Genomic DNA, 24,805 nt, shown 5'->3' with positions numbered 1-24,805 from the left:
GAAAAGTCTGTAATTGAAATGAAAAAGGTTCCCCTCCAACGCTAGCAATTTAATCCCTTCTTCTTAGAATTTTGTTGAATATAACTTTCTTATAATTTCACACATCGCTGAATAATTGACGTCAAACATTTATTTCAATGTTTTTATAAAAAATTACAAAAAAAAACGAGAATAAAATAATTTAAAACTAAGTGCAGGCTACCTATCGTACCACTCACAATCTGTAAGCCTAATAACAACGATGTGAGAAAATATCCAAACTATTGAACGAAAAATTCAACAAAACATAATTTGACGAAGCTTGTAAACAAAATAATTATCATTTACCGGTTTATATTTCAATATAAATACTTTCTAAAAACGGAAAATAACACATGTCATTATATGTATATAAATTATTTATATATAAATGTATATAAAACATACCTACACCCATGTATAAAGTGCTTTTATAAAATGTATTCGCGATGAAATAAAATGATGCAGTGTTGGGATCATCAAACTAATTGTTTCTACACTTTACAAACAAACAACTTCAATCCAATTGTGGAATGTCTCAAAATTTACATGCATACAGAGAAGCATGCAAACATATACAGACATACATACAAGCCCATCCACATACACACACATACACACGAAAATACATGCATTAGACACAGTGTTTCAGCATCCATATTGAAAAAACACACACACACAAACACACACACACACATGAATATCCGAAACGCACCAACCAACGAAGCAGACGTGCACACAGACAGACAAAGGCATTCATTCATATCATGCACTCGGCAAACATTTAATCACCAAATTTTACATACACCTGCTCTTCTTAATTTATATGATCACTATTTCTAATAAATAACGACTGCTCTCCTAATCCAAAATTATTCCGCACATATCCACGTTTGGTGTATGTAAGAAACACAATTATTGACGTCTGAATAAATAAAATTACGAGGTTTATTTTATTTTATTTGAGGTCATTTTTAATGATGGATAATTAATATAATATATATGATAATATATTTTAAATGCATCCCACATGAACCATGGACGAATTACATACAATGATATACATGATGATATACTTAGGGTTATATGTGTTTATATTCTGTGTGTAGTATCATAATACAACAGAATTAAGATATCCAGTGATTTGCTGATCTTTTTTAGTAGGGAATAATATTTGTGGCTGTTCTAAATGAGGGAGTTTAGCTGAGGAAAAACGAATAGATCGATGGATTGATGGACGAATAATCATAAATGGATAGATGAATGAATAGATGGATGGATGGGTGGATGGATAGCGTTTGCTGTCTTTTAGCACACGCTGCATGCTGTTTGCAAGAAAGTAGATGAATGGCAGTGATGAACAATGAATGCTGTTAGATGCCTGGATGCGCGTGACGTGCAAGTGGAAGGTGATGCATGTGTGTGTGTGTGTGTGTGTGTGTGTGTGTGTGTGTGTGTGTTGTGTTGTGTTCAAATGTGTGCATGAATTTTTTTATCATGCTATTTATAGCGCAAAACTATTTTTATACACATACAAAATTAATACAAACATATTTAAAATGTTGAAAATTGGTTAGTTTAAAACAGGGGTGGTGGGCAAATTAAGGGCGGCCCGCGAAGCTATTTCATGCGGCCCGCGAGGCCTTTTTCGCCAAAAAGAAGGTCGTCAGCCAGACATTATGATCAAAAAAAAGATCCACAAATCTTAATTCTTCCCCGGGTCAAAAAGATTTGCTATTTGAAGTACCTATGAGGCCCTTCCACGGTAAAATAGTTCTCAATGCGGCCCTCACAGCAAAAAGTTTGTCCACCCCTGGTTTAAAATATTCAAAAGATCTAACTATTTACTTTTAGACAATTTCTTTTTACAAAAATTTTTAAAATTTGTTCGATAAGGTTTCGTTTCGAAGTCATTGAAAGGAACAAATTCATTCATTCATCAATTTATCCATCCATCCATCAATTTATCCATTTATCCCTCCGTCTATTCATCCATCCATCAATTTATCCATCCATCCACCCATTGTCAGCTCCAGCTATAAAAAATTTTTTTCAGCCAATCTTTCCAATAAACTGTTACGTGTAGCGGAACGCACGTACGCATGTTTACTACTAGATATGTCATCATACAGGGAGTTATGGTTTAATTAGTTTTATTATTATTAATGTATATGCATATGTGTAACTTTACATGGTATGTGTATAATGTATTCAGCGTTGATAAAAACATTGGTTTAAAACAATAGGAAAAAGGAAATAAAATGGGTTGGACTGAAACAAGAGGTAAGAACAAAATCAAAAAATGTGCTGACTGTGAAGGAGACGACAACGAAACAAAATATTTCAAAGGATATGAATAACATATTAACTTTTAAAGTAACATCTACACTACAAGTCTTCTTTTGAATTTTCTTTTCATTTGAACATTCGATCACTTCTTCCATCAATCATGTATCTTTCTGGTGGCACCTCGCTCTTCAATATCTGCAAAATGTTAAAAATAGGAAACTCTAGATAATATGACATTGTGAAAAAAATATTCAAATGGTTGAAAATATGGATGGAATTTTTCACGCTCAAATAAAATTTTGGACTGTAATTTATCGAAATAGCAAGCAACCTGTATGTTTTAACTTTGAATGGGCCTTTCTTATCGAAGCCGACATATTTGCTCTGCTCGTCTGTCAGCACGGATAGGCGGGCGTTGAACTTGGACAGGTGCAAACTTGCTACCAGCTCATCTAACGTTCATTATATTGACAGTATCGTTTTATATATTTTTATATATATATATATATATTTATTTATTTATTTATTTATATATATATATATATATATATATATATATATTATTGTATTGATAAAAACACCAACATTAGAAAAGAAATGAATTAATAAAACAAATGAAAAAGAAAATGAAAGTAAAAATATAGAATTTTTCCATTATTTAAATGAGTCAGTGCAGAACTAATCGTAACAAAATCGGTATTTTTTAAAACAGACAGGACGAACCCATTTTTTTAGGCAGAATGTAGATATCATGTTCGTAAAGGTTCGGCGGAGCGGTGAAAAGTTCAATTAGTGCCAAGATTTGGGTGCTGGCAGTCACCGATGCCACGAGGGAAGGCAGTTTGCAGTTGCCCAATGTAGCCAGGCGACCCTTCAACCGTCATTGTGTCGTGTTTATTATTAATCTAATTGATGACGTAATTATCATATTGTCGTACTTATTATCGTTCTATCTAATCGTACATTTCCTCAAGATAACAAACAAATTTCAACAATGATCATTATGTTTGACAGAAACGACGGTCATTGTAAAATAGTCTAGGAAAAAGTATTCGATAAATTAATTAATAGAAGAATTTATATAAAAAATGTTCCATTACAAAAAAAGAAAAGTGAACCTCAGAGAGGAGGACAATGAACTTTCCATCGGGCCAGATGACGTGGTCTACTAGGGAGGCCACCTTCTGCCATGTCAGGTTGATCGATTTGAGGGTCTTCTGTTTTCAGTGGGGGAGAAGACTTAGTTCATGTTTTTCATAATATTCATTTTATTTTAAACAAAGAATTTTTAAATTTTTAAAGTTTCATCTGTGTGACTGATCTTACGATTCAATGATAACTGCAAGTATGTCTTATCGTTTTTTTATTATTATTCTTTAAAAATCAGGATCTGACAGACGCAGAAACTGTTACAGCATGCATGGCAGTAGTACAAAATTAAATAAATAAGTAAATAAAGAAAAATACGAAGAAAGAAAAATGTTTTAACATGAAAAATAAAATAAAATAGAATAAAATAAATAATAAATAATGATAATAATAAAAGAAATAAATAAAATAAAATCATGCTTCCCATTCTATTAGAACGAAGCAAATTACATTTGATCGAATCCTGTTTTGTAAAAACTTATTACGCAGTTTATCATCAGAAGTATTTGAAAAAAATAAAACAAGAGGCCAACGAACAATTTCGACTTCCATATAAGGATGTCCCATGTTGCAAACGATGCATCCGGACTTCATCCTGTTGAAGTGCTCTCCGTACAGCACGTGCTTATTACCTCATTTTTGAAACATTTATTTTTTTATTAAATAATCATATTTAATTAAATTATTTCTTAATTAAATTTTTGTGACTACAATTCAATTGAGTAATTTATCAATTCAATTATCTAAAATAATTATTTTTTCAAAGTTGGTTTTAGTCGATGAAAATTTATTTAGATTCTACAAAACTAATGAACACGGATTTTTATGGCAAATGAACTTCGGCGGTCATCATCAATGAACCTGTACAGGTGATAACGCAGTCAACAGTGTCAATGACATCTTCCAACTGAACCACCGTGTAACCCTCCATGCTTTTAAATGATGAAATTTATTTTATTCATATTTTTTTAAATTTATTTCTTAATATAGAAACCACAAAAAACATTTAAACATTTAAAAATGTGCATAAAGGTTGTTTTTTAGAGTAATAAAAACTTCTACATTATATTTCCATGAAAATGATTTTTATATTTTGAAAATTATTAAGAAAAATATTGTATATGCTGAATTTTTTTCAAATGTTAAATCACGAAACAAAATATATCAAGTACAAAATGCTATTAAGCAATTTCATCTGTCGCTAATTAATTTTATAAAATCATTTGGTTACAGTTGGTTACACTTATCAAAATTACTATTATTTATACATCTACCCCTTCTTGCTAACCATAATTGTAAAGAGATTAGAAAAATGTGATTTTAAAACAGTTCAAATCATGAATATTAAATCGAAGCAAATTTATTGGCCTTGTTAGAAATATATACACAATTTGATAACTTATAATAACTTTCAACAACCATCCAACCACAAACCATCAGCCAACCACCAAAGAACAACCAACCAGCCACAAACCAACAACCGAGCAAACAAAAACCAACTACAAACCAACAAACAACCAACCACTAACAACCAGCCATAAACCATCCAACCAGCCACAAACAGTCAACCGACCAACCATGCTTGTAATGCGCATATTGGATCAACTTCAGTTACAAAGACTTGCGCCCCCAATGATTTCAACGATAAGCTGCACCCCTTTCCAACCTGACATTATTTTCCAGTCAAGATGATGTATCGAATTTTCAGCATCAATTAAATTGAACGTAGAAATAATTGGAATGTTAACTTTAATGTATTTTAAATTGCTCACCTTTGATATTATAGGACAAAATTTTAAATTTCAGTGGCTATATTTAGAACTTTAATTAAATTTCTTAAAATTTAAGGATAAGATAATTGCTTCTCGTTATAAATGGAAATCTTTTCAATCGTTGCCACACGTACGCAGGACATGACTATGAATAGAAATGAAGTTGCATTAACTAGGCTTCATTATTATCAACGAAGAGTTTTTTTAACTCAGAAAACACTTCAAATATTCCGTCTAATATATGTCGTTTAAATGGCTAAATTTTGAAAGTGCATAGTTTACAAAAATGATTGGGCGCCTACTAACATCGCCGTATCCGCAGATGAGCACCTTCATGCCGGCAAACATCACATCAGCAGCTTTCTTCAATCTACATTTTTTATTTCAAGGAGAATTTCATTATTCAATTAACTCGGTGTTTGACTGATGTTGAATGTTTTAAGAAATCATCAAATATGAATGTACAAATATAGTAGATTAAGTAGATGATAGCAGCTCACACTTCGACAACTGTTTCACGACAGCAGTACACCGTGTCGAACTTGCACTGTGAAATGTTATGAAATGAAATCACACAAATAATAATTATATATAACTATATACAACCATGCCTCAAAATATGTTGTACTAGTATCAGAAACTTTTCTAAATAAACAGTGCAGAAACATGGCTGATCACTCTTTCCATAGCAAAAAAAATCCAGGTGCACATTCAGACTATTGAGATTTTTAAAAATATTTGAAAATTTATCTATTCTGTTTTAGAGTTATCTTTTGTCATTCTGTTTGTTACAAAATACTTTGTCGTGGTAAGTCTTTAAAATTATTTGATGAACGGGCGTCATTTTTCATTAGTTGCGTCTGTTCTCATCGGCACGTGTGATTGATTGACGGACTAATTAGATGGAGATAAGACGTTCTGCCTGCCTGCCTGAGCCATGCAAAAATAATCGCCGATCACTCGTGTGAAAATTGCGTCGTTAAACATTCAGTTGCGCATGTTTTCAGAGGTACTAAATTGCCACAAGATGTCATCTTCTTACTAAATAAAATTTAACGATTAGTGGATTTAAAAGTGCAGTGCAAATATCGTACATTAGATGAACTGGTAAATGTAAACAAATGCCGCAAAACTTGTTTAAATATCATTGTATTAATTCATTTCAAATATGTTCCAACTGCCTCGGCGAATGTTTAAATAGTAATTAAAACTGAAACTGAAAAAGTTTTACAATGAAAACAGAGCTAAAGATCATTAGAATGCCTTCCTCGGTCTGCAATGAAATGAATTGCTGACGTAGAGCGATCAATCAATGATCAAATACTCACTGCTAAACGAGTACGAACGACGTGATGCTATGGCCTACGATGGCTGTACTGAGACGTAAGCATCCTAATGAAAAAGACATTTTCTAGCTCTCGGTTTTTTACTCTTAACTTTTTGCTTACTAATTTTAATATTTTTGTTAAATAAAAAAAGAATTTAGTTTAATTTAATTTAAAAATGAAAATAAAATAATTAGTAACTTTGACGACGGCGTCATCGATCCTCATGGCTGGCGCGAGCAGCTTGTCGTTTTTGTTGAGCACATGCAGCCGATGTATGCCCGACACGCCTTCCTCGACGACTCCCTTCAAACCGTTGAACACGCTCGGAAACCTTCAAAGTGAGGATGGTGTCTAATGCATGAACTGTGTCTAAAAAATTTATTCAGCAGCGCACAAAATACATTCATTCATTCGTTCATAAATAATTTAATTTCTGTGAGTAAATAAAAAATTTCATTTTTCTAAAACTTACTAGCTTTAACAATATTAATGTTTTGTAACATTTTTCAATTTAAAAAAAATGTCTATATTGTTGTTAAAATGAGCACAAAAACAAAAACAAAAATGGAAACAAAAACGAGAAATGAGAAATTAATGTGTGAACCTATTCAAGAGTCTGTCAGTTGCATCACCGCCATCGTCCAGTATCTGTTTGGCATGCAGTTTACTTTTTATTCCAAATGATTATATCAAAAACTGTTAAACTACTTAAAAAATGAATTCACAAAATGAATTTAACAACAAAACAGAACGACTAATCGACTAGATTTGGATGCCAGTTATCATGTTCGAGGCATTGATCAATGCACCACCAGAAGTCGGATTCTTGCATTCCCTTCCAGGCGTACACACTCACTCCCGCGTGTGCAACTGCTGCTGCTACTTCGTTCTGCTCGTTCAACGACAGGTTTTCAACGAAAACATATTTTTATATTTATAACGACAAAAGATGCTAATTAGTTGACAGTTAATTACAACCATCTATTTGATTAGTTGGGTTGAAAACGTTTTAGAAAGATTCATTCTGTTACTAGCAGTATTTGCAGAACTACTGAACCAATAAACAAGAAACTATGAATGATCAAATTGCCACCAATGTAATAACAGCCAACAGAAAAGTAGAAATGAAACGACGTAACGGCAGACCTGCGTTGAATAGATGTTGCACGATGCCCATCGAACCTTGGCTCCAAGCTGAATCAACGTTTCAATGACAACCTGCAATTTATATCTCAATAAAATTTTACGAGTCTTCACAAATAAGGTTGAGTATTTAAAAGAAATTCGGCTCGGTTAATAATAAATAAATAGAAGCAACTGACGGCAGTTTGCGCATTGACGTGTGTGCAGCAGACGATCCTGGCTCCCTGCAGCGGCTTCTCGTCTTCGTACAGCTTCCTCAAAGCCAGCACGCCTGGCATCTCTATAGTGTACAAGAACAATTTAGTTAGTGACGTATGTATAAATTTAATGGTGGAATAATTTGAGAAATTAACAAATGCGTTGGTGTTGTTGCTTATATTTCGATCATGTCATTTCCAGCTAAAAAAAATTTTTAAGTTTATTAATGTTTATCGAAACAAATTAACTATTTATTTAATGTGTATTTCAATGAACAACAAATGAAATGAATTGTTCTCATTTTGATGTTTCATTTTATTTGAAAAAGTTTTATCAGCGACGCATATTCTACCCAACACTCCTCGTTGATGGCTGGTTGATTGAACTTATTGTAAGGCAGACAGAGATGTAATTAGATGTATGAAGCGAGCAGACGTTATTTGATTAGCGTAGAAATTTTAGACCTGCCAGCCACGTGAATACGTCCTTGCAGTATCAGTATTCATTCAGCAGCGCTTCACGCCGAGTTATAAGTGCGGGTGTCTGGGCTCGAGTCTAATTAAAATTGCATGCAGTATGCTATATCCGCAGCTGTTTATCAAATTTTGTAATTATTGTAAATACTAACACTAAAATAAGAGTTTGAAATGTTTTTGAAAAAATACAAATTATTTGAGTAGAATTATGTTCCTAGATATAACATTTCAAGGTAAATGAAAAATTTACCTCATAAAAATTATTCCATATCATTTTCAGACCTTACAATGCACCACTTTTAAAAGCAAGCGACGGCCTGCGAACGGACAAACGAAAGGCATTGGACAACATTTCAAACATTTCAAGCTCTCCATGGGGAAACGGCAAGAAATAAGCAGATACTCAACAAAATATCTCCTGCAGTTATGGGTCATAATTATGTATGATGTATGTATAAACACGTATGATGTATAATTTTATAATAGGAAAAGCAGCCTCACATGGTCACTTGCAACCTAGCTAAGAAAGGAACTAATCGATAAATAGGATGCATGTTGTACGTACGTGTAGAAGGATGTGTTGTGCTGCTTTGTGTTGTGTTGTTGTGTTGTTGTTGTTGTTTTTGTTGTTGTTGTTGTTGTTGTTGCTGCTGCTGAGTTGTGTTGTGTTTTGCGTTGTGTTGAGTTGTGTTGTGGTGTGTTATGTTGTGTTGTGTTGGGTCATTTTTTGTATTTCGTTGCATAGTGTTATAAAGTAATTCGTTTACTTTAGATACGTTTCATCAATTTTTATCTTTGAACCAATATCTCCGTGTTAAAATTATTCCTAATATGACAAGTTTGAATAATCATGACCAATCACGTCACTGCCTGACTTCATTACATTGCGTTCCTAGCCCGGTACTTGTAATAATTTATGTTAATTACATGTTCAAGGATTGTGATGGAAATTATTTAAATCTGTATCTGTTTGGACATGCTGCTAAAATGTTTAAATCTTTAAATAGAGAAGAGAATATGATTGGATGGCAACGATGTTTAGATAGAACTGCAGATTGGTGTAATAATTGGAAAGTTCAGATTAAAATAGACAAGTGTGGAGTCATGAAACTAAAGGGTAACATAGACACGGGTAAAGGTTATAATTTTGATAACAACAGTTAGAATGTAAGAAAGAAATTATAGATTGGTGTGTTTCATTTGATAACAAATTAAAATTTACAAATCATATTTCTGAGACTACCAAATCAACAAAGCACTTAGCACTCTGGACTTAATTAATAGAAATTATTGTAATTTAAATAAATTTTCATTTTTGCAGTTGTACCAAGGGTTCAGTCAGACCCAAACTTGAATATGCAGTAAGTGTTGGGAGACTATGGTATACGACATATTTAGTAACTATTCTTATTTCTAGTATTTATGATACTTTGATGAAGTTTGTTTTCCGTAGTAACTCCCGACAACCGTTATTATAAATCATGGGCCACAACTATAAGCTTTTAATTTTTAACCTGGAAAATAAGTGAAAACAGTGTGAATGCTTGCATTGTACATCTTTTTTATAAGTGAAACAATAAAGGAAGATAGAAAAAACGAAATTTTAGAAAGAGAGAGGCAGAGGACAGAGAGAGAGAGAGAAAGAGAGAGAGAACAAACCTCTTTCAGCCATCTTGATTTCATTTCTTCCTTTGGTTGCGTGTTCGATGTTTTTCACACAAAAATCACTGAATCCGTTGGGGTTTGCCTGTGTCAGAAATGTTAACCTTCTAAGTCTTTCATTGCAAAATGATTTTTAGAAAAGATATATTTAAAAATTTTGTTTTTGATAAGAAGTTGATAAGAAGTAGAAAACTTATTGTAAAATATTAATGAACATGGGATAAAATTGTTTATATTTATAATTCTTTTTCCAAGTACCAGCGTTTGAAAATTTAATTGAAGTAAAAATAAAAAATATTAAGGTTAATTCAACTCTAAAAACTTTGTACGTATGATTGTCTTGTTGTAAATAATAAATATTCGCAGTTTTCAATTATTTACTGAATAATTACAACATAAAACGTAGATGAAGGAGAAGAATTTTAATGAAACAGACCTGTTTGCATTCGCGAGGGTTCGTCAAGTCCTCTTCGTCTTCAGAACTTGATCCTTCTTAAATAAAATTTTAAATGAAAAGATTTTATGTTTATTGTTCAATGCAAATTAATTGATACAACATTTATTTAGTTTAATGATACATACAAATTATTTACAAATGGAAATACAAAATATTTTATTTGTCCTCAAAACGAAAACGAACCAAAAATACGTTCAAGGTACAGGATGACTGTTTGATTCAACATTTGATTAATTGATCCTCACATACAAATAGTTTGACATGACATTCAACTAATTGATTCATACGAGCTAGCTGATAAAACATACAATTAACCAATTAACTAAATACAAGTTAATTAATATAACATCAGTTACTTTGTAACCATAACTAAACGTCAAAGTCAGCCATTATAAAGTAACCACCCATTCTATAATAGCAATATATATCCACTGAACATAAATTTATCCAGATTCATTATTAACATTTTAACATGTTATGTAAAATTGATGTGTGTGTGTGTTGTGCGTGTGTATGTGTGTTGCGTGTGTGTGTGTTTGTGTAATGTGTGTGTGTGCGTGGAGTGTGTGTTTGTGTCAGTGATACATACATTCATGCGTACTGATTGCAAACAGCAACAACAACAATGGTAGTGAATGCCAGAGTATAATCTAATTAAAACATAGACGTATGTGTGTGGGAATCCATTATCATACGTAATGAAGAAGACAGCGTGATAGTCACATCGTGCCAAGTTTCAAATGCGTTGAACAAAGAAAGGTGTCTTGGTTATCATCATGATGTGCTAACTTAACTATCAACGTACAATTTCTTGCTACCTTATTTATAAAATACTCGAAACAAATTTTTTTCATTTTAATACCATCTTTAAAGATGCGCAAATTATTGTTAGTTTTTAATAACGTTATTTTCATTAACAACAAAATTTCACCTTTTACTTGCAAATATGTTGGGAGATGTATGAACATCTGAGCAAATTTCAAGAGTACTTACTCAAACATTTGTAAAATTCTGACTGACGTGGCATAGTTGATTCATTGGGATGAGTTGTTTGATCGCTTTGTTTTTGATATTTGAGCCAGTTAACACTTCAAAATTACTAACTAAATTACATTGCCTAGAAACCGAGCTCAAACGCACATCTGCATGCATATTAGATTGCTTACTATCGGGTCCATTTAAATTTAATTGAACATCTATAACAATTGATAGCAACCATTAGCAAGTATTGTAGAAAAAGTTGAAAATTGTTTTATGTAAACTACTGAACTACTGCAAGTGTGACGGTAAGTGCTTGAACATTACGAACATTTCTAGACAACTGAAATCATTGTGAATTGGAAGGTCGTTGGGTTATGAATGAATTAAAATTAAAAATGTTTTGCTCTTGTAAATTATTTGTGCAATTATTCAAATTTAACTAAAATTAAATTAATCGTTAAAGTACATTCAATCTCACTCTAGAAATTAAAAAAATATTTACCATGACATTTTTAAAGTCATCAGAATTGTCAAACGATCTATAGAAATAACTTCTAACCATGAATGGAGAAAAAATTATTTTTTAGTAGATTATGAGTTCTACATTTTTATTGCCAGACTCAGAAAATGCAATGTCAAAAATTTACTTGAATAAAAATTTATTTTGTTTTTTGGCGTCAATAAGAAAACTATAAAACTGATAGAAATGAAAAAAGTTTATCTCCGACAGGTACAACTCATTGTTGTTGCGTTTTCATTGAAAACAATTATTGGAGTTTTAAAACTTTTCATTTCAGGTGCATTAAATTTCAGTAAATATAAATTTAAACGTTTGCAGAAATTGCTTTTTTGAGTCGCTTCCGACCTGAAAAATTTTAAAATGTCATTCGTAGCAGGCAAAAAACTAAAATATGTTTTATATTTAAAGACGAACACGAAGATTTATGACAGCATAAAAAGACATCCATTCACTCTTTTTTTATAATTCCTTCATGTTATTTCAGCTGTTAAATATTAAGTAAATAATTAATATTAATAACTATAAACATTGCTCATTCATTCGTTTACTTATCCATTCATTCATTCCTTTATTCATTCATTCATTCATCTGTTTATCTACTCATTCATTCATTCATTCACACGTGCATTTATCATTTACATATCTAATTATATATTTATTTTTATTTATATTTGTACACAAAAAAGCGTCGCTCAGCCAGAATTTAAACTGTTGTATGTGGGAGATGAGCGAAGAATTATTTCCACGAAAACTTCCAACAATTCTCAGAAGTGTGAAAAACATGAGGTGGCGTGCCATAAATTTCTCTCTCCTCATGAAAAAAAGGGCAAACATTTTGCGGAGACATAATTAATTCATACATCACCACGCCAAATGTCACGAATATAAAAATTGTTTTGCATCGCAAAACTTTATAACTCTAAATTAAAACTATGTTGTTCGTCTTATTAGCGAAAATTCATGAAAATAATTTTAGTGATAATATGTTGGCTGATGAATCAGATGATAAGGATTTTTATAAAAATTTTGCGATCAACCTGTGTCATTTTATTGACTTGTAGTGAAAGTGTTCGTATCACTGGACGCCGGGTAACACAATTTAATCGTGTCTTTAGTAAGCTCTCTCGCACGATAACTTTATGACAGAGTATTTACGTGTGAAGTATGTGTAAAGTACGAGTAGGTTCGTGTAGGTACGCGAAAAGTGTTTGCTGCAGTTCCCGCCTCCGTTCTAAGTGGATTACTTGCCGAATTGCATTCTCTCTCACAAAAGCAGCAACCCTCCTAGCACTAAACAAATAGTCTCCTTAATGTTATTAGCAAAACTACTCACACGCCTTACAACAACGCTACTACTAATAAATTTTTATTCACTCATTCATACAGTGATACATGCCTGTGCTAATAGTGTCGATTAGAACGCATCTCATAGGTGCAATCAAAATGTGTATCTATATGATCATGTAAGGCTGCCTGTACACTTAAACTCACACGTACACGATCAATGTACACTTATTTGATCTGTAATACAAATTATCAAATTTCAGTGTAAACATACATGTACGTACACTGTTGTACAATGTTGTACTGCAGTACATTCATGTACGATGCCTCCTGCATGTCTGGCGTTTTGCAGTTCTGCAGAAACTTGAACACGAATTGAATTGGACACGTGCTCTTTAAAAATACATTATATAAAAAATTAAATTAGTCTCAGTGTAATAAAAGAGAAGTGGATAAAATCTGTCACACAATGCAAACTTCTCCAAGTGCAGATATAAGATCGGATCATCGCGTTCGATTGTACAATATTTTGATAAAGTTAATGAACTAATTAAAAATTAGTGAAAGAGTGGAAACACAAACAACAACAAATTAGAAAAGATAAGAAATTAAATCAAAAATAAATTTGAATTTACAATCAGTTATGCCATTGAAGAAAGAATCAACAATCTAGAAACAAAACTCAAAGGAACAAGTAATGTTCGAAAAACTAAAAATATTATTATAAAAAAAACTGTAGTTAAATGATAAAACGAGAAATAATAAAACCACAGACATTCTTGAAAGATATTAATAGAAGACTTGCTAATTATAAGAAATTGATTTGGAGAACAAAAAATATAAACGAAAATATGAAAAAATTATTAAAATTGTACCATCAAATTGGTGTAAATTGAAAAATTATTTGGAACCCAACAAGTTGAGTGGATTAGGGATCGATTGCATTACACGCATAAAACATTGATATTGGATACGTACAAATATCCATGCATTTAGATCATCACAATCTAATTGAATAACATCAAAAAACACAGGTACATAAAACACCATGCATAAAAATCATCAAAACTGACCATCAGATTCATGACTGCCCAAGGAACTTGACCTGCGTACGTTCTTGACCACTTTTGCCACACTACTGCGGCGTCTCTGCTTCATTTTGAAGTCCAAATCATCTTCCTCCTTGGCTTTCTCCGCGTCGTCAGATTGAGTTTCAATTGAAAAGTGAAGTTGTTTTTTTATCGAAGGTTGCTGGGAGGGTTGCTTCATTGAGGACATGGTGTCGATTGTTGGGCAGGCCGGTGATGAGGATTTTTTTAACGTTGTTAACTGTTTTGAAACTTCCTCGTTGCAAATTGTTCTTGGATCTTTATCAAACATTTATTTAAAATATTTATAAATGTAGTAAATAAATAATATAAATTGTTACGTAATCTTAAAATTACAAAAATTTAAACAAAAAGCCTATGTAAAATATTTTACAACTATATTTTGATGTTAATTTAATTACTACGTTATATTTTAAAATGTCATTAACTTACTTTGAGGTATGCTATTGAAGTGGTGGGTTGTTTTGAAGCACGAACATAAAGGGAAGCATGAATTATTAACAGGGGCGTGTTTATCGCAACTATTTTTTCTATTTTCAATCGCCACTTGTCGCCTATTTTTGCATTGTTTGCTCATTGTTTCGCTCAGCCATCACGGAGAAACTGATCCATATTTATAATTCTCAAAATATCCTTTGCATCTAAGCAAAATGTTCTAAACCTCCATCTTGATAAGAACCATTGTTGCGAGAATGGCATGGAGCAAACACATGAATGCTGGCTAAACACTGCGCCTCTAACGCGCAAGCAAGTCAACGAACTCACATACATGCACAAATGAATGAATAAAATATATACACAACACATGCATGGAGAGATGCAAGCGTCGCACGTGCATACATCTAACAACTACCCACAAATGCATCCATGTATGCTAAATGCCTTGCTCCTCCTCTTACTCCTCATCACTCTTTCATGTAGAGCAGGGTTGGATGGATGGGTGGGTGGGTGGGTGGCTGACTGGCTGACTACGTGTTTAGTGAATATGCGCAGGCAAAATTGTATATATATTTATTTCATTTGTAGCCATTTTTCTCCTATCTAACATTTTTTTAATTTTTACTGATATATATATATATATATATATATATATATATATATACTGAAAGGAGACCATATTATATACAGCATTTAAAATTCTCGCAGATATAGTATTTTTTTATCACTTAGCAATTCATTTTAAATAATGACACACAGTTTGTAAAGATTTTTATTTTTGCTTAAATATTCGAGAACAAACATTAGCGTCTGTGGTTCAATTTCTCTTACGATCTATCATTCTCGCTTAGTAGTAGTAGTAGTAGTGGTAGTAATGGCAGTAATAATAGCTTCTCGTTTCAAAGTATTATGCTTATCATCTTTAACTTTACTTCAATTCTAGTCATATTATTGTCACGATTAACGGTTATTGAATGGGCTATAACGATCAGATGTAGCATATTGTTATCAGATGTGGCATATTGTTGGCTAATGAAATTACATGTTATTGTGACATTACTTTTCCACAACTGCTACCAAACAGATACTCCTGCAGAGCAAAGTCACTACTACTATAAACACTACTACCACTATTATTACTGTCGTAGCTACCACTACTACAGCTACTACTACCGTTGCCGCTGCCACTACCGCTTCTACTACTACTACTACTACTACTACTACTACTACTACTACTACTACTACTACTACTACTACTACTACTACTACTACTACTACTACTACTACTACTACTACTACTATTACTACTACTACTACTACTACTTTTACTACAATTATTACTACTACTACTCCTATATATATATATATATACTACACATACATGTGCTGTGCATACATACATACATACATACATACAACTGCTACCAAACAGATACTCCTGCAAAGCTATATATACGCACAATAAATTTATACATACAATACACATTATGCAATGATGGACAAATGCGTTGCATAACTGTCTTTTTATCATTTTAGCACGTCTGAGTTATTTTAAAATATGAATCAATAAGCGAAGTAGATACATATGTGCAAAGAGTGGTCGAGGTTATGTATGAAATAAAAACAAAACGCATGATAAGCATTGCCAGTCTGTTAATTAACATTCATATTAGTAGCCATTTTTCAACATGAAAAGTGAAAATTCCTATTTATAAACATTACTTAATTAATATGCATTGGTTTGTGTAGATCAGCAACTGATGACAAAATGTTCAATTGGGATAAAAAGCTGACGGTGAAAACGCGGCAAATATTTAATAATACATGTAGAGGGACGTTTTAATTCAAATTGCACAAACAGAAAAGTCCATGGCATAAATGTTTATTGGATTTATTTAGTTTTGTTTATAATAATGTCTTGCATGAATTCCATGTTAAATTAGGGAACGTTATGAGGTACTGTACTCTGCGTAACTAATTCATTAATTCATTCATTAATTCATTCAGTCATTCATTCATTCATTCACTCACTCACTCATTCACTAATTTATTAAATTATTTTAAAAGCAGTCACAAAACAATTTGCAATTCATCTGCCATGATCTGCGAACGATAAAAATGTTTGCCATGGAATGAAGGAAACATTCTTGGCGGACTAGCGAATAGAATTTATTTTCTGAAAGTGATGCTGCTAACAAAATGCTGTTTTACGCTTTAATAAAAGTTTCTAGCCAAAAAAATTAACCATACATGTTGATTTTTGATGTTTGAATTATAAAATTAATTGACAATTCCTCTTAAAAACTGAAAACCTGTATGCATTATATCAGGGATGTCATAAAATAAATTCCTCAAAAATTCCTGTTTATCCTACCGTTTATGTATAGTAATGCTAAAAATAATACAAAAACAAGCTTTGTGAAAAAATTTTGTTATCAATTAAGTAAAAAGCTAAATATCTCACAAAAGTATCAAATATGACTGCAATATTTAACAAGAAGTAAATAAAATCTAAATTTAAAGAGACGAACCAAGTCAACTGAAAGTGGAGTGCAATAGTTGGGCTGTTCGACACTTTGTTATGATACAATGATGCCAGGCATATATAAATTGTTATACTGCTGTTATTAACATAATCGTCATGTCGAGCGTTTATTTTGTTTTAACGTCTATTTATGAGGTTTCAGATGAATATCTCAACCTATTCGGGTTTTTGGTTTGTTCGTAGTTAGTTCATTCGTTTGTTTGTTAGTTCGTTTAATTGTTTGTTTGTTTGTTTGTTTGTTTGTATATCGTGTTTTGTTTGCCTTTACTGCGTTTGTTGTTTTGTATTGGGTAAGAAAAAAAAAGTAAACATAATTTGTTTCTCCTCGATGAAGAGCAAAACCATCACTTTAAAAACAGGGTTATCTAGAGTTTATGATAGATAGAGGGCTGTGTGTGTGTGTGTGCGTGTGTGTGTGTGTGTGTAGATGTGTGTGTAGGTGTGTGTGTAGGTGCGTATGTGTGTAGGTGCGTATGTGTGTAGGTGTGCGCGAACTCTGGTTGTACTGATCACAAAAGAAAAATCAATAATGAAAAATTGTAAGATTGAGAAAAAAATAATTGAGCTTTTGAGAATGAAAGCTTGATTTTTTTTTAGATATAGAAACATTTTTCAAGTCTCTATTTAACAAATGTTGGCCATAAATATTTAGCTTTGTGAAGCAAAGATCAATAAATGGTCAAATTCAAATAAATTCAACAACATTTGCTCATTAAAAGAGAAGAAGAAATAAAAACTGTGATATAAAAAATTTGCTGAGCCTGAGCGTGACCTTCAAATGCCCTTGTAATGCAATGCTCATGAATATTTATATGAAAGACCGGTGATTTCTTTTAGTATTCAAGTATTTGAAATTCTATTTTAACTACCATTTGTCGAAAAGAAAACAATGCCAATAATGAAAATCTTATGAAAATTCAACTCGTTTTGTAAGAAAAAAGCTTTTTTTTATCTCTTTTAATTAATTTCTCGGCATCTTGCCGCCATGTATCTGCAACGGTGCCAGTAACAAATCTTCACTGAACTGACGATAGTTTCATAAATTAATAGCATTTGATTAAGTCAATTGAATTACTCAAAAATATTACAAACTTATCAAATACATTTTAATCTCATTTATAATTATATGCACAAGTTTCACAGCCTGTTCTTTTTTTCATTTTCATCAACGTTATTACTTCATAATAAAAACTCACCTATTTAATAATAGCAAATAATTTTTCTGACTTTAGGCAGTATAAATACGAAATAAGGGCGGCATAAATCTTGCATGCATGCGTTCTTCAACATTACACCAGTGCATTTCTGTGTTAACAAATATTCTATCAAAAAACACTTCTAACTGAAGTTTATATAAAATAAAAACAGTTGATGATATAACAAAAAGTGTATAACAAAAGGTATATAACATCAGGCAAATGGAGGCGAGTGATATAACGTAAACACGAGAATGCACAAACAACAACTGCATTAAAGCTGTTTGTTTGTTTATAAGTGTTTTGTGTACATACTGTAACTGGAGGAATAATAAAAATAGTAATAATAATAATAAATAGTAGAAATAAAATTCATCTGAAGTGGAGAAAGAGCAGAAAGTAACAGAAGCGTCTTTGGATCATTAAATTTTTGTGCGGAAGGTTCGTATAAATGTTCATACATGTATGTTTGCAGAAATATATGCACATAACATGTTTGTAAACGCGAGATGTTTGCACGGGATGGTGTATAGAAACATAAAAATTAAAAAATTAATAGGTCATTTGTGCATCTTTCTACTTGTTAACATTAAACATCACCTTGAATATTCAATTTGCTTCTTATATGAATCCATCTGTTTCATTTTTGATAGTTGTCATCGGCTTGTAAAGATGGAAAATAATGCAATTATTATCACATTTTCCATTCGGGGAGACGTTACCTTTCAGCGGTCAGAAGAGAACTTAATGCATTCTTCATCGATTTGCATTCAATAAGTAACATTAAGATGCAAGTTTTGCTGGCAACCCTAAGTGCACCGCCTCCCTACACTTGCATACAAATAATAGCATACAAAACAAGTGTACAACAATCTAGATAAAATATAAATACAAATGGAAGCGTGCATACAACACCTGCTTACGTACAATTCTATTTGAAGATACGCGTAGAAAAGCAAATGTACAAACATACCTACTGCACAAAATAAAACGAATTTAGAACAAATGTAGAAATACATAAAACAACATAATGCGTGCAGATTTATATAAAAAAAATACACACATATAAACACGTGGATGCAAATTCGAAAAACTCGATACAGGCGTACAAACAGTCATACAGTGCAGGAGCGTACGGACTTACAAACAACAGAGTACAAGTTAGCTCAGGCAGTAGCAGTGCCGTGTCGTGTGGTGTAGCAGGTTCTCATCATCCTGGCAAACGATCGTGTTGTGACCTGGTTCGAATCCTTCTAAATCGTTGGTTTCTATCGTGTTACGTAATACTTGTAGACACATACATGGTAGTGTATTGAAGAGAAGACGTTGTGCTTCAAAAAACATCTCCAGCACTTACACTGGCATGGTAAACATTGATCAGGATTTTTTCACAAAAACAGTTCTGCTTTAACATTTCAAGAATATTCAAATGTATATGAGTCCGTCGCTGAACATCGCTGAACATCGGTACAACACAATACGTACATTGTATTCTGCCAGTAAGCAAGCATGAATGAACGCCAACACATACAATAGGCAGTAGGCACTCTTACATCCCACAACGGCAAGCGCTTGTACGAAATTTTTTATTGATTCGATTCTCGATTCTGAATAAATCAATGAAGAGACTTGACATCTCAATATCACACTCACACCAGATGAAAACAAACAACAGAAGGACAAACATGGATTATGACACTTCAACGCATAAGTGGATATCATAAATACCTACATGAATTTAATGCATGGATAGATATCTTAAATGCATGTTTCTAATGCATGAAAGGATATCCTAAATACATGGATCTAATTTCTAAAACATGGATAGGTATCTTAAATACAAGGGTATAGGATATAATGCATGAATGGGTATCTTAAACACGTGGATCTCAAACATGGATATATATCATATGATATGGATATTGTGTAAAAACGCGCGCGAGTGTATGTGTGTGTGCATATGTGTGTCTGTGTATATGTTTGGGGTGTGTGTGTTTGTGCTGTGTGTGTGTGAGTGCCTGATGCGGCTGTTATGTTTATCTTTAAAAAACGTAAAAATGTGTTTATGCGTGTGTATAATATATGTGTGTGTGTGTTTTTGTTTGTGTGTATGTGTGCGTGTGTGTGTACGTTGTGTATGCGGCGGTGAAGCGGTGAAATAAAATGCGATCGGACGTACATACGAATCGATGAAATTTTTTCAAATATTTACATTTAATAAAGACGCCTGTGTAGTACATGTACGTACATACATGCAGTCTCTTTGTCGAAGAAATGACATCAATTTTAAAATTATTGCTTCTCAACCCTCTGTTTCTGACGGTACAAGTGCAGACGTTTGCTTTTAAAAATTTATCCTATCGTATTGTGTTTGTCTTTACGTACAGTAGCTCGTGCATTTCTCTTCATTGTTCTTCAATGTTGCTCGTTCTTGTTCAAATATGATAATAATATTTTCCCCCAGTTCTTGACAGGTATTTCTAGTATTTCTTCTCTTTTAGCAAACATTCAATCAATCTATAATACGACGTATTTCTTATTTTCCATGTTAGATGCTTATGATTTTGCTGCTCGTCTCCTGCGTCTAGCTGATCTACAAAAACTTATTAGTTTTCAAACTTCCTCTTGACAGCTATAACTATAGTACCTACCACTCACAAGCTTCTTTTAACGCTGTAGACATTCCTCGTGCTATAATAATTATTTTGTTAGATATTTTCTGAACATATGTTTTTGCTGAGTATGATTGCTTCACTTGACCTTTTTTAGTTTTATTGATTTTATTTGAAATTTTAAACTATTTTCATTTCTCCTAAAATCATCGCTTTTGTTTTGTTTTTGTTGATATGCAAATCCATAACCTTCATCGCTCCCCATGTATATGTATCAGTATCGTGTATCGTATATCATGTATCGTGTATCGTGTGTCGTGTATCATGTATCGTGTATCATACATCATCTCAACCAGCTTCTGTAAACGTCTGCAATGGATGCTCGTCTGGTTGATGAACATCATCAGAAAACCTGAGATCATTTTTAATCAATTAGACCAACCGACTGCTTTATTCAATAACTTATTTTTAAATAATCCCGATTTCATATAAAATTATATTTTATTGGTGTTTTACTGATTTTTTTACTGTTGTTAAACCATTGAATCAAAAAAATCATAAACATTAGTAAATGGAAAAAGGTCCAATAACATTAATTTATATTTTTATTATCATTCGCATTTAATTGTATATTATATTAAAACAATGTTACCTAGTTTTACTTCTATATGTGTTTTTGTGTGTTGCCAGTTGTTTGTATGAGTTGTGTGTGTTTTGTATGATGTGTGTAGACGTGGCTATGTGTATAATTATGTCAGTTTAAACAAGTTTACGCTGTACATATCATATAAATTTAAATTTTATTAGATAAGTGTTGGAAAATCTGCGAGTACTATTAGCAGGTTGCCAATTAATTGACGATCCAATGTTCAAACATTCTTATTAATATTTGTCTTCCGTGTTATTAATACGTACTCAATAAATATAATAAATGTTCGCAATAACATTAACCTCGATATTAACAAAAAAAAATTGAAATATAAAATAAAACATACTGTGATGTGTAAATTAAACATCTTTTCTATCAAATTTGTTGAATAGCATGCATTACACACAACCGTATTAGATAAATATGTATTTTCCTTTAAAACTAACCTGTTCTGCTATCTTTCGAAAATCTCAACAGAATGGATTGTCAAAAATTTATATATCTGCGTAGAAAAAAGCAAATCAACGAACAGTTTTTTCAACTTGTAGGGTGGGAACTTGAGGAATTTTATTGCTCCAAATATACAGCTGATGCACACCTATGCTAGCAAGTGTTATACGCATTATTACATGCTATATTACATAATCGTTACATAACACCGCTTGTTTTTTTTAATTTACTTCTTTCAGATTGTCTACTCAACAGTATGTTCAAAATTTAAATCATCTGCTTTTAATGGGGGAATTTCTTCTCTATGAATGAATTATGATGCTCTGGTCAATTTTTTGTCAGATGCCAATTATTTATTTCTCTATCGACTTATTATTTTTCTTATAAAATTTCCGTTTCATACTTGTAGCAAAGTTCATATCTATAATTTTGTATGGAACAGTTTTATTTTATCATAAGAAAACAATTCTGTCAAGAAACTGTGGTTTGAATACAACATAATTTTATTATTTCATAATTTTTGTGATAAATACACAATATCATAGAATTGCGTATATTCGTTTTTCAAAAATGGTTATCGGATAAAGAGAGACAGATGTCTTTAATGTGTTATTAATAGTTTAGGAATTAAAAAAAACACATCTCGCGCTATTTATTTTATTAATAATATTATTATAATTGAAAGAAAGCAACAAAAAAAACAATCAATCAGTCAGTCATAGAGAAGCATGGGGACCAGCAAGATCAAAGGATGCCTAATAATTTTTTTGTTTCCTCCTCGCTGACCTGCAGGGCCTCACTGGCGTACTTTTCCAGGATCTCCCTCTTCTTCCTTATCACCAGCGCCTGTTCGATCTGAAAATAAAATGTTCAGTTCATGCTGTATGATATTTTCATGTGATATAAAGTTGAGGGGCAAACAACAAAAGAATCGAGCGCAAGACAACATATACAGAAAACATAGAGCAGTCAATGATCTCTTGCATGGAAGCCAAGAGCATGCTTCACAACTGTTACAACAAAAAACAAACAGTAGCTGACTAAAATGATGACATACAAAAAAATTTATTTTCAAATAACTTGCAAATAAATTTACATTATTATTACAATTTTTCATATATAAGTTAATTGAAGCCTCGTTAAATCATAAATTTTTAAAAAGCAAAACAAAAATGAGCGTAATTAGAGAATAAAATAAAAAGGGAATGAAAACTTTATGAACCTGTGAAAATATAAATTAAAGAAACAATTGAAACCGACGAGAGTACCAAGCCAACAAACCTCTTTTTGTGAAGGTACGGGAACGTGGTAACTCTTCAAGTGGTTCTCATGGCAGGTCTCCATGCCTGGTTCAACCTTGGAAGGTTGTTTACGAGCAAATATTGAAATTTCAACTTAATAAAAAATATAGAAAATTTTAAAAAATATAAAGTTTTTATAAAATTAAAAAAAAATTTTAAAAATTGATGAGAAATATTTTACATCATTTCTTGGTGGAACATCTTTTTCATTGTTAACGGTATTTTTTGCTGACTCATTCCAACTGTCAATTAGTTTTTTCCTGACTGAAATAATTTCAGTATTTGAGTTAGTTGGAAGAAACGCATTTTTAAATTTAAAAATAATTAACATTCGTTTGCTTAAGATGCAACTTATAAATACAAAATTTTAGATTGAAACAGACAAAAAAGTCAATTGTTGAATGTTTGACAACCTTCAGCTTCTTTCTGAGCTTCTTGTTCAAATATGATGCAATCATCTTCATCTCTGTAGCCATAATAATCCGCATCAACGTTCTGCATGAATTCCCCGCGCGTCTTCTTTGGAGGTGGTGGGGCTGCAAGGGAGAAATGATCAGAATCATTTTTGGAAAATAAATTGAAAATTGTTACCAAGCATTATTCAAACATTAATTTTCTTTTAACGGTGCAACAATTGAAACAATTTATTAACAAAACGGCATACATGAAAACGAAATGTTACCAACGTGCTTTTTCAAATAGTTCCCTTACTCCAGGCAAGTCCCTTGTGGCTCCAAAATACCTTCAAAACAAAGTAACTCAATGTCAGTTCGGTGACATTATAACATTATAATGAATAACTTCAATTACATTCTATTAAATAAACAACATAAATAAATCAACCAATCAATTAATCAATCAATCAATGAACTCACCTGTAACCTCTGTTACCTGGAATTTCTTTGCCTTCCCTATCGAGCATTTTAGGACCAATGCGCTAAAGCAAAGATGCAATACATTATTTAGCAATACATATAAATACGTATATATATATATATATATATATATATATATATATATATATATATATATATATATAAATATGGTGTGTCAACTTGAACCCACTTGAACTAACGGTGAGGTACATACTGTACACTGTCTCTCACTCACTGTATATATATATATATATATATATATATATATATATATATATATATATTTATTTATATATATGTTGGTAATAGACCATAATTTTTACAATATTCTATAAATTCTACCGAATGTTTGG

At 31.9% G+C, this 24,805-nt stretch overlaps 3 protein-coding genes across 3 annotated transcripts in view; all 3 read right to left on the bottom strand.

Moving 5' to 3' along the window:
• Positions 1 to 115: 115 nt before the first annotated feature.
• Positions 116 to 10,126, bottom strand: HELRODRAFT_109555 (hypothetical protein). Its single transcript, XM_009014073.1, has 15 exons — positions 10,033 to 10,126; positions 7,879 to 7,979; positions 7,703 to 7,774; positions 7,320 to 7,448; positions 7,161 to 7,204; positions 6,755 to 6,887; positions 5,729 to 5,775; positions 5,535 to 5,598; positions 5,034 to 5,122; positions 4,318 to 4,388; positions 3,994 to 4,088; positions 3,426 to 3,524; positions 3,031 to 3,178; positions 2,639 to 2,759; positions 116 to 2,502 (listed from the first exon to the last, which is right to left on the bottom strand). The coding sequence occupies exons 1-15, from the start codon at positions 10,043 to 10,045 to the stop codon at positions 2,496 to 2,498; spliced, it is 1,233 nt and encodes a 410-aa protein (XP_009012321.1). The 5' UTR covers positions 10,046 to 10,126; the 3' UTR covers positions 116 to 2,495.
• Positions 10,127 to 13,529: 3,403 nt separating this feature from the next.
• Positions 13,530 to 14,963, bottom strand: HELRODRAFT_168189 (hypothetical protein; the record flags this gene model as incomplete). Its single annotated transcript, XM_009014072.1, has 3 exons — positions 13,530 to 13,670; positions 14,391 to 14,644; positions 14,819 to 14,963. 3 exons carry the CDS (start codon positions 14,961 to 14,963, stop codon positions 13,530 to 13,532), a joined length of 540 nt encoding a protein of 179 aa, XP_009012320.1.
• A 7,798-nt stretch (positions 14,964 to 22,761) lies between these two features.
• HELRODRAFT_190435 (hypothetical protein) overlaps positions 22,762 to 24,805 on the bottom strand; it is a 3,766-nt gene continuing 1,722 nt past the window's right edge. The window contains exons 6-10 of the mRNA XM_009014071.1: positions 24,453 to 24,514; positions 24,264 to 24,319; positions 23,991 to 24,113; positions 23,558 to 23,670; positions 22,762 to 23,131 (exon numbers count right to left, since the gene is read on the bottom strand). Of these exons, the coding sequence (XP_009012319.1) occupies positions 23,021 to 23,131; positions 23,558 to 23,670; positions 23,991 to 24,113; positions 24,264 to 24,319; positions 24,453 to 24,514 (465 nt within the window). The 3' untranslated portion in view covers positions 22,762 to 23,020. The remainder of the gene's footprint in view (positions 23,132 to 23,557; positions 23,671 to 23,990; positions 24,114 to 24,263; positions 24,320 to 24,452; positions 24,515 to 24,805) is intronic.

The sequence above is a fragment of the Helobdella robusta genome, assembly GCF_000326865.2.
Source record: "Helobdella robusta unplaced genomic scaffold HELROscaffold_13, whole genome shotgun sequence".
In the NCBI taxonomy this organism is placed as follows: Eukaryota; Metazoa; Annelida; class Clitellata; order Rhynchobdellida; family Glossiphoniidae; genus Helobdella; species Helobdella robusta.
Note: the sequence above shows the minus strand (reverse complement) of the source record. Positions and strands in the feature narration are given on the sequence as shown.

Coding starts and splice junctions, on each gene's coding strand:
- HELRODRAFT_109555 (XM_009014073.1), bottom strand. Junction 7,449..7,702: donor GCAACATCTATTCAACGCAG/GTCTGCCGTTAC, acceptor TCGTTGAACGAG/CAGAACGAAGTAGCAGCAGC. Junction 3,179..3,425: donor TCATTGTCCTCCTCTCTGAG/GTTCACTTTTCT, acceptor TGACGGTTGAAG/GGTCGCCTGGCTACATTGGG.